At 38.8% G+C, this 10,329-nt stretch overlaps 1 protein-coding gene across 1 annotated transcript; it reads right to left on the bottom strand.

Moving 5' to 3' along the window:
• Positions 1–1,489: 1,489 nt before the first annotated feature.
• Positions 1,490–9,251, bottom strand: pmt (phosphoethanolamine methyltransferase). The gene is made up of 12 exons (XM_086258066.1): positions 9,091–9,251; positions 7,761–7,932; positions 7,232–7,387; positions 6,360–6,496; positions 6,016–6,167; positions 5,695–5,883; positions 4,068–4,157; positions 3,875–3,964; positions 3,659–3,781; positions 3,404–3,535; positions 3,004–3,120; positions 1,490–2,879 (listed from the first exon to the last, which is right to left on the bottom strand). Exons 1-12 carry the CDS (start codon positions 9,098–9,100, stop codon positions 2,769–2,771), a joined length of 1,479 nt encoding a protein of 492 aa, XP_086114192.1. The 5' UTR covers positions 9,101–9,251; the 3' UTR covers positions 1,490–2,768.
• Positions 9,252–10,329: the final 1,078 nt, after the last annotated feature.

Below are 10,329 nucleotides of genomic sequence, written 5' to 3'. Positions count from 1 at the left end.
GTATGTAGTCAGTTATGTTTTTTCTATAGGAATCATATCAGAGAGGCACAGAAATGAACTCTTCATTTGAGTGCATTTGTGTAATTTACTGTTCCAAGATATACTTGGAACAGTAAATATATCTTTATCTTTGATATAAATATATCTATATCTTTGTATACAAAGTCTGCCATAAACAAGATGACTTAGGTCTGTGTAGAATGTTAGGTCCCACATTCACTGTGGAGTCATACATGAAATAAAGGAAATGCAGAAAAATAGAGAGCGATGACAAAAATAGCACGAATGAGGCGTGATTGTTAAAACACTGTGTGCCTGTAAACACAGACGTCATTAGGTGGAGAGGGCACAGAATGCCATAGAAATAAACATCCTGCAGAACACTGAGTGAAGCACGTTGTGTCTGCCCGCATTAACCCCTTAAGGCCTAGAGTATCATATTTGATACATGGGTTTTGTCAGTTTTGGAGACTTCTGCATCATCAGTGGGATTTTTTCCCCCTAGTTAAATTACACAGTACATTTTTAACAAATAAAAAAAACCTCACCATGTTTTGGTGAGGTTTTTTTCCCCACAATCCTGATAATGATAAGCAGAAGATAATGGATGTATGGATATAGAAAATACAATAAAAATTTAAAAACTCATATATGCAAATGAATATTTAATAAAAAAAAATCTAAAAACACATGATTTGGGCTATAAATCATAATTCATAAATATTGTAAGTGTCACTTAGTAGTGACTTGGATAACTATTTAGCTTTTGATGATAAGAAAATTTTCATATTCTGCATGTTGATATTTGTTGAATGATAAATACAGTGTTTGAGTCCACATATAAACTAAGTTTGTACATAAAGAGTTAATAAATGAATTCAAATGGCCTCTGCAGTCACCAGATTTCAATCTAGTAGAGCACCTTTGGAACCTCTGTGGTGAAATGAGAAATTTGCATCCTGGATGTGCCACCGACAGATCTGCAGCAACTGTGTGATTCTATCAGGCCAATACAGAGTGAAATCTGAGAGCAATGTTTCCACCAGGATGTCGAATCTGTGCCCTGTTGAATTAAGGCAGTGTTTTCAGGTAAGAATGGATCTAAAACTATACTAACAAGGGCTACGCAGCAAAGTATATTTTACTATTCAAATTAAAAAGATTCATTGCTTTACTGTAGAAATATCTTTTTGCCAACAGCCATAATTGTAGAATCAATATTATATTTTATTAAATATATGTGTTGTAGGATAGGCTTAATCACTGATGACATATTTCCTTTTCGTTCCCAGGACATAAAATACTACTGTTTATTACACACAAGGCGTGCTTGGGTGTAAAGCAGTGATGCGTGTGTCATGGCAATAGTGACAGGGGTTTCACTCCTAACTTGTATTTCAAATCAAACCACAACCTTTCTGTAAACCTAACCGAAATGAAAATTAAACTGTAAGTGAAAGAGGACACAAACCACAGCTTCTGGTCATGATTGATTGGTTTGTATTAGAAACAGAGGCTTCAGCTTTATTATAGCCAAACACGTTTTATAACCATCAGTTGCAAACTTACAGTGATTTACAAACCAGCTATTGACCAAACAGTAAGCAGCAATAATAATGACTGTTGTAATACACTGTTAACTAAAGTTAGCGATTCATTTTTATTAACAGTGGCATTATAAAGTGTTAAGAAGTCTTTTTGCATTTAGGAAAATCTGCGTTAACACACAAACTTAAAAATGGATCAGAATCATTATTGCAAATCTGCACAGTGGATCAACGTGGCATACAAGAATATTTGAAGAAGCAGTTAATGGTAAACACGGAGTACTTATCTTTTATTTATTGGCATTTTTCTTTAGAATGCATGAGACTGATTTATTCCAGCTTTTATTAAGAAATGATAAACTATGTATTTAATTAAACATTTGGGATTTAGGAGATGTTGCAATGCTTTACCAACCGTGGCTCTTATTGTAGTGGTTTACACATTTGCCTACCAAACAAAAGATCTCTAGTTATTTTGCCTGGAAGGAGATGGAAGTTTTTTTGTGGTTGCATGAGGAAGGGCATGTGGCATAAAACTCTGCCAAATCAAACATGTGGAGCTACCTAATGTGGCAATCCAGCCAGATGAGCAAATTGCAATACTTGCAACTCCAATTGATGGTTTTAAACTGTAAACTGATGTCATGAGAATGCAGACAGCTCAGAAAAGATGAGCTGACTGCTTCAACCAGTTTAACTGGTTCCTGTTGAATTTGTTTTCCTCAGGTTTATCTGCTCAGTATTAGCTACTCAAGCTTGTTGCAATACACTGTTTGTTAACTAATTCATGCACCTGTTAATTTAACTAGAAATAATTCATTGCATCTTCCTTCAAAAATCTATCTGCTGTCAATTGATTTTGCCTCTGCGGTTGAGAACAGTGCTATTTTTTTTAGTTCAAGAACTCATTTCAACTTGTTTACATTTAAGTAATTGGACACCAACAACCTGCTTAATCAGAATAAACCTTGATTACTCTGCGCAGTTGTCTGGACCTTCTTTTACACTCCGTTGTTGTTATACTCCCAAAAATATTTGCTCACTAGAAATGCAAGATGGCAAAGTGTAGATCACTTAGTTAAAGGTATATTGGCAGAAAATAATGAAAGAGTTGTCAGTGATTTGCTTTAAAGACAACAGGATACCCAGAAAAAGAATAATGTAGCAGAAACATTGTTTCTTTTTTCTTTTATTATCTCTAACACGGCGAGCTTCAACAGCTCAGTCTCTTGTCGCGTGAAAAAGTCCCCATCTTTGGTCTCCACTGTTGGAACGTTCCAGTTTTTCTTTCCATCCATTCACTATTTCAAAATAATCCTCTTCAGAAAATTCCTGCAGGGAAAAGATACAGGTGTGTTGGATGGCACACTAAAGGAGGAATTTAGCTTTCTGTCGTAACACAATTATGAAGGTGCAATCTTTGACACACTGTGTGGTTGTGGTTGTGCATTCCCACCTTAATGAATTCATCTTTAATGACCTCTGCTCTCTGCAGCTCTGTCTTAATCACTTCGATGAACTGGGCTGTGCGGTCTTCGGCTCGAACTTTGCTGAAACCAGCCTCCTGAATGAACTGTAGATGGGGAGGCAGAGGAGGGATTAAGCAGTGTGGGGACAGCACCATCAACTGATGGACTGCAGTAGTACATACATACAAAGTCTATTCTCTGGACATAATGTTGGAAAATTTGGCTGCTTCTATATTCTTCTAAACACATTTACTCATAAGTGGATCAGTGCACTGCTTATACTGTTAAACAGGATTTTGAATTGCAAAAACAGAAAATATAATCTACATATCAGAAAAGAGTCCAAAGTTTTAAACTACTAGCATTTTTATACACGAGTATTTTTACCTTGCCATACTCTGAAGGCGTATACAGGACATAGCCTCTTTGTTTCACATAGGCCTCGAATGCTGGGGTCCAGGGCTTCTTCCCACAGCAATAGTCACTGATAAGCAACTGTCCGCCTGGCTTTAACCATGACTGGATATCAACAAGAACAAGATGTTTGTTACATTTAGTGCTGTATCATTTTTTCTCTACAAATTACAAGAAAAGTTGGGAAATTCATGAAATGAAACCATTTAGACTTAAAGAGATGCACACATGGAAGCGTTTGAAGAGGGCTAGTTTATCATCTATGTGCAGAATTGTGTCTCTGCTGTAGATCACATCAAATGAATCTTCTGGAAATGTCCTTTTTGTAGCATCGGCAACCTCAAACCGCACCTGAGGAACAGTAAATACCATTAAAGATTTGGAAATAAATCATTAGTCCAGCCATTAACTTTGGTGTTGTAATCAACAGAATAACATACGTACTGATGGAACATTCTCTGCTTTTGCCCTCTCTATTGCAATGTCCACCATGTTGTCTGACAGATCCAAGCCGAGCACTTCCACTCCAAATGCCTGAAAAATCACATAATAATTGCCACAGTTATAGCTTTTACAATAATGATAAGTGCCCTAAAATCAACATTGTAAGTGTGGCCTGTGACTTGGTTGCTCTTACCTTTGCCATGTAGAAGTCTCCTCCACCAATGCCACAACCAACATCCAGAACCTTCTGTCCTGGCTTCAGGTTCAGCAGGTCCACAAACTCCTGTTAGCACAAAAATGTTGTCTTTGATTCAGCCTGGCTTTGAGGCCAACTTTGTAAAGGTTATTTTGGCTACAAACTTTTATTTCATAGTTACTGAGGCCACTACGGTGTACATATTAGGACAGGGGTGTCCAACTCCAGGCCTCAAGGGCCGGTGTCCTGCAGGTTTTAGATATCACCTTGGGTCAACACACCTGAATCAAATGATTAGTTCATTACCAGGCCTCTGGAAAACTTCAAGACATGTTGAGAAGGTATTTTAGCCATTTAAATCAGCTGTGTTGGATCAAGGACACATCTAAAACCTTGGACACCCCTGTTTTAGGACATCTGCAGGTCTCAGGAAAAACGTCCTCAGACATGAGCTCAAAACAGCCTCTGGCATCAGACTAAAATGTCAAAAAAAATGGCATCAGATGACATAGACCTTCGTGGCCCACCCTATCCCAGAATTCATTACGATTTTAAGGTTGAAGAAACGTTTTGGAAAAAATGGTGACCGGTTTAAGCAAAGCAGTCCAGAAATAAACCTTTAATAGTAAGTGCTGAGTTTTATCAAATGTTCAGCAGAGAAGAATCCTAAAAAGCCGAACTGAGCTAACTTTTGGCCAACTTAATGCGGCACAGGTCCTGCGTGCTTTGGTTGGTTGGTTAGTTGGCTAGTTAGTTTTCTGCTGAAGCTGCGTCTGTTTGCCAGTGTGAAGCCAAATGTACTTAAATGTTTTGGGAAAAAACGAGCAGACGGTTCACTTTTTGAGGTAAGTGTGTTCTCCAGGACCAAACATGTGACCCGTGAACTGTGGTAAGGAAACAGACTGATGTAACCAGGATGTGCTGAAGTCATATTTACATAAGCTCTCATCCTGTAAATTGCACGTTCATAAACTTAAAGTGTGTGTTATAGTATTCTATATAAGAAGTCATGTATCTGTATCATCTTTCTCCTGTTAGATGCTCCCTTTTATTTATAATAAAATATCAATAATTTAAGACGTATTTGTACCTTCAAAATGAAATGAGACTAGTCTTGTGAGCTACACTAGCAAACTAGTTTACTAACTAAAGTTAAGATAACTGTTAGCTAAAGGAACTCGGCCCATGGCTGTGGTGTTCTCAGCTCATACGCAGATGAAACATCACAATTTTCTGCAATAAAAGTAAAATAAATTACATAAAATAAAGATTTTCTCTATTTCAGTCATTCACCGCGGCTCTAGCTGATATCGTTGCGGTTGCTAGACAACAGGAGAAGTGCATCTTAGGCTAGATCTTTCAATTTAACAGCCGTTCGCTTCCAGTCTTTGCTACCAAAAAGGGTCTGAATAAAATTGCCAGTGCATTTAATGCAAATTCTGCACCAGACTAAAATGTTAGACGCTCAGAAGTCTGAATACTTACAGAAGCATGCAGTTTTCTGTGTTATTTTCTGTAATTGTGTTTATAACTCAAAATCATATTTTTGCATTTTACTTGTTAAATTTCCTTCCAAGACGCACTTATCATTTGCATCCAGCCATATTATTTGGGATTTGCCTACCTTGGTGGTGCTAGGCCCTCCTGTGCTGACGTAACCAGCCCCAAACATCTTCTCATAGCGCAGGATGCCACGTTTGGTGTACTGCTGGTTGTCCAGGAATTGCTGGAAGGTTTTGAATCCATTCTGGCTGTTCGAGGAGCGAGTGACCTTCTCTAGCAACCAGCAGATTTGATTTGGATTGTTTTTCATCTGTAAGTGTTGGATGGATGAGAAGGTGACAGAGATAAGTAGTAGTAAAATGGGTTAACTACATGTCCACACACCAGCATCAGAAACTGCCATGTGCTTTTTTCAATCCTAATATGACTCAAATGTCTCTACCTCAACGTAGGTCTGAACTCTCCTTTTCAAGACAATGTCGAAACCAAACGTTTGGCCCTCTTTTGGCTCCGTCACTTGCACTGTTGTAGTCATGTGGCTATATTGTGCCTCAGTACGGTAGCAGGTGGGGTTGAAATCCATCTTACTGTCACCTTGGTAGAAAATTATGAATGAAAACAAACTAATCTCCATGGAGCATAGAAAGTGAGCAGTTAAAAGAAGGTGTACAAACATCTAATTAAATCTTTTTGAAATATACAGGCAGAGGACTTCATACAATCTTTCTTAAGTTACCTTCATTTAGCATAAAGGTTTAAACATTGAATTTAATTCTGCATCTGTACCTGACCGGTGGTTGCAGGACTCTCTGAAAAACAGAAAGCCTCCAGGCTTCAGCCAGGTAAGCATTTTTTGCATAACCGAATTCAGCTCCTCGTCACTCAAATACATCAGTAGCCAGTTGGAGAAGATAAAATCAATGCTGAGGAAAAAAAAGCATCATTCTTTTATCACAGTAACCAACAGTATTTTCAGTATATAACAAATAAAGCTGTGTGTGTCGTCTCTCTGCCTTTCGAAACTGGCTCCTTTCAGAGTTACTACTTCCACTTGTACACCTATGATGTGTGCTGGAAACGGTGACCTTTTAACTTATGTTTCATTTTGGGGAAGTGGACAAAGTTGTGGTGAATGTGTATTGTGGCCATAATACTTCTGCCTTTTCTATGCACTGGGATTCATGATAGCATACGCTACAGTTAAGGCAGTTTCTACTAAATGCTCCTCCTAAGATGCCTTTGGCTTGGAAACTGCAGACTCTCCCCTCTAGACTATTTGATCTGTGGGCCATAGCTGACAAAAGGGGTGATTCTTCGCTCTCTGCATGTTTAAGGTCCCATAGGGACACTACAGATGTGCACGTGCAAGCCCTCAAAGAGAAAGCTAGAAGCAGGATGTAGGAAGATAGATTTCATGGAAAAAATGTGTCATTTCATTTCACTTAAAAGGGCAAATGTCAGCTTTATCGTTTCCAAGGTAAGCCTCTGCTGAAGCCACTTCTGCGTATGTTAAATATACTCATTTTCTGACAGTTTATCCAGATGTTCTTGAGATAATTCAGAATCAGGCCAGTAGACCAGCTGACTCACAGTAGTGCCATTCATCGAACCACGCCATTAGTGAGGTTAAATATTAACGACGATATCTTAACACACACCTGTTTTGGGGAACATCCAGCTTTGTGACATCAGCTTGGAGGAAGGTACCATTGCTATGGTGGCCATTTTTCTGCCTGTTCTTCTCTATAAACCTTTCCATGAAGTCCACAGCAGTCACATGGGCTGCCTTGGTCAGCAGGTGCTTGGTGTAACGACTGGATGCAAACATAAGAATATAAAATGACTTTTGCTACATATATTCATCGAGTGCTCCTCAGTCATAAATCTTTATACTAAATGAAGTCTGAACCCCAAAAAGTTGATTCTGTTCATCTGGACACTGCAGGTTTCCCCAACCTTGTAAACAGTACATTCGTATAATGACTGGAACTAGCCTACTGAATGAACAATGATCTGTGAGTTCAGTTTCTCCATCATTAATATGCCATTTTAAACATTTATTAAATATTACAGTACTCCATTAGCTTATACTTCTTCTACTAAATCCCTGTCTTTTAAAGCACTGACTTTCTTGTCTTCTTGTACTGTTTTCCCAGAATTCTAAGTCTATTGCAGCTGTGTGCTCACCCAATTCCTGCTCCCAGCTCCAGCACTTTGCATCCCTCCAGGCTAGGCAGCATGGAGAGGATCTCTGGCAGCTCATGCTGAGTCAGTTCTTTGGCACGAGAATCCAGCATCATCTCCTCCACTGTAGCAGCCTTAGAGTGCTCCTTCCAAAACTCTGTCATATTGCTACGAACTATCATAAGAGAACACACAGGGTTGGCAAGAAGCTAGATATGTGTGTAAGTGGGTGTGTGCGTATGGACACTAATAATGATGGCAATGCAGTTACAATTTATGAATGTGCAATTAAGATTTAATTCCCATGGGATGATGTGTCAAAGTTCAAGGGTACCTGTCTGTGAATCATCTATCAAGTATATGACAAAAAAGAAGTGATCATCAGGTTAATCATGTTACTTCTAAGTTATTTAAGATGTAAATTATTTTTTAAATTTATTTTTAAAGAGAAAAAAACAATCTGAGTTCATTTAACTCACTCAAATGTGAGCTTTTGGAAAGTTTGACAAATGTTCATATAAAGGGCTCTACCCCTTAGGCTAAAAATTCTTCTGAGATAAACTCCCACAAACACTGTGGCCACACAGATTAACCATTAATCTAACCTGATTAAGCAATCCCAAAACACTCATTTGCCACATAGACAGAATATTGAACCAGAATCAGTTTCATATTACACTCGTTCGCTGTCACAGTTTGCAAAGTTTGGTTTTGTTTGCTTTTGTTAATATGACATGCTGTTATTTCCACAACAGGTTTTAGCTGCCTTTTGTCAAAAGACAGATTATACTACAGTTGTTCCACAACGCCCCTCCACCCACCTGAAATCCCCCATTCATTCTTTAATTTTACAGAGATCCAAGAAAACCATGCACAGTAATGTGCACAAGCATATAAGACAGTAAACATCAGGCTACCGCTTTCACTCACAAATTTCCCCATGTGCTTTACACCAGAGACACACACATCCACAGGCTAAATGACGCCAACGCGGCAAAGTGGAATCTAAGATTCCAGTGACGAGGTGATAACAGGGTGAGAGACAATCTTCGTGGTCCTTTTTTGAGGGATAACTGCAGGTTAAAAGAAAATCATTTGACAGCTTTGTTCAAATCACCATCACATTCCAGCACAGAGCTCACAGTAGGATTACTTCCACCAGTTGAGTGAACAATTACAACACAATAACACAGCAGCTCAAACAAAATCCAAACTTTGGTGTAATCAGCTCCCTCTGGCTTAAATCAACTTTTCAAGAAAGTTTCACAGTAGTAAATGAATAAATAAATAAATAAATAAATAAACAAAATGAATACATTTGATCTGCTCATACCTTTGTCCATTGTGGTTTTTGGTTGATTATTGTAAAATTAATCTATGAAGTGAGAAATCAGTCTGATGATTAATGATCGATCTCCTATATAACAGAAAGCAGATGTCACTTCGTGTGTGGGCTCTTTAAATAACGGGACGAGCGTGGCGCGTGGAGGAGGTGGTCGCCAGGTAGGAAACTGGCCATTAGGATGCGCCCAATACGAGGGCATGGGAGGGGAGCACACACACACGAATCACCATGTGGGAACAAGGGTCTGCAGAGAACATAGAACGGATTTGCATTGACACTGGGCATAATGCAAAGCCTACGTGCACAACACACCACAGACGTCCAGAAAAATCCCTGGGAGACATGTCGGCCACAGATAGTAAGTTGACAGAATGCACTCACATCTTTTTGCACGATCGTTGCCTCGTGTATTTCCCCGCGGCAGTCTGCCTCACCGGCTCCCGGCTCGTCGCGTCTCGGTTGTGCTGACACGTGGAAAATGTCTGGCGGCACGCGCAACATTGTGCAAGATTGCCTCATACTGTTAAGGTGGAAAGCGTGAGGTTATGAAATGCGCCAGGAGTGTAAGTAGCCCACAGTTTTCACAAGGCTTTATGAAAACTGTAATTAACAGTTAATTGCTAATATCTAATTTTCGCCCTCTTTATAAAGAAAGCATTAGCAGCCAGTGGGGTCCCAGGCTGTGAGCTATGAGAAGTTAGTGAATAACATATATTACTTAAGTATGCAATTAAAAATGTATGAGAAATTAGTAGAATTAATAAGTAAAATAAAACAATTAATTTGTCATTAATAATAATAAGTTAATAAACCATTAAACGATGATAAACAATTCAAAAAGCCTGCAGAGAGTGTGTAACTGAACATTAAGTAGGCCTAAGTTGTTTTAAACCAGACTGAATCGTACAAAGAGATCAGACTCTTTTATTTTGTTTTACTTTACTAAATGCCATAGACCAAAATCTCTGAGGAATGTATTCAGCTCCTTTCTGAATCTTTGCCGCAAAGAATTAAGGCAGTTCTGAAGCCAAAACAGCATCCAGCAAAGTACTAGAAAGTACCAGTAGGCCTACTGCACCAGATGATCTCTCCTGTAATCTAGTGCAGCTCTTTCAAATGTTCCTAGAATCAGATCCAAGTATGCTAAAGGTGCTTTCAGGTACTGTGGTTCTGTTCTCTGGAACAAACTACTTTTACATCTGTGTGTACGTTCAAACAGGCACACAG

The sequence above is a fragment of the Aulonocara sp. 'chitande type north' Nkhata Bay genome, linkage group LG2, assembly GCF_057382095.1.
Source record: "Aulonocara sp. 'chitande type north' Nkhata Bay isolate Kocher_YH1m ecotype deep benthic linkage group LG2, A_spYH_male_GT1.1, whole genome shotgun sequence".
Lineage (NCBI taxonomy): Eukaryota > Metazoa > Chordata > Actinopteri > Cichliformes > Cichlidae > Aulonocara > Aulonocara sp. 'chitande type north' Nkhata Bay.
Note: the sequence above shows the minus strand (reverse complement) of the source record. Positions and strands in the feature narration are given on the sequence as shown.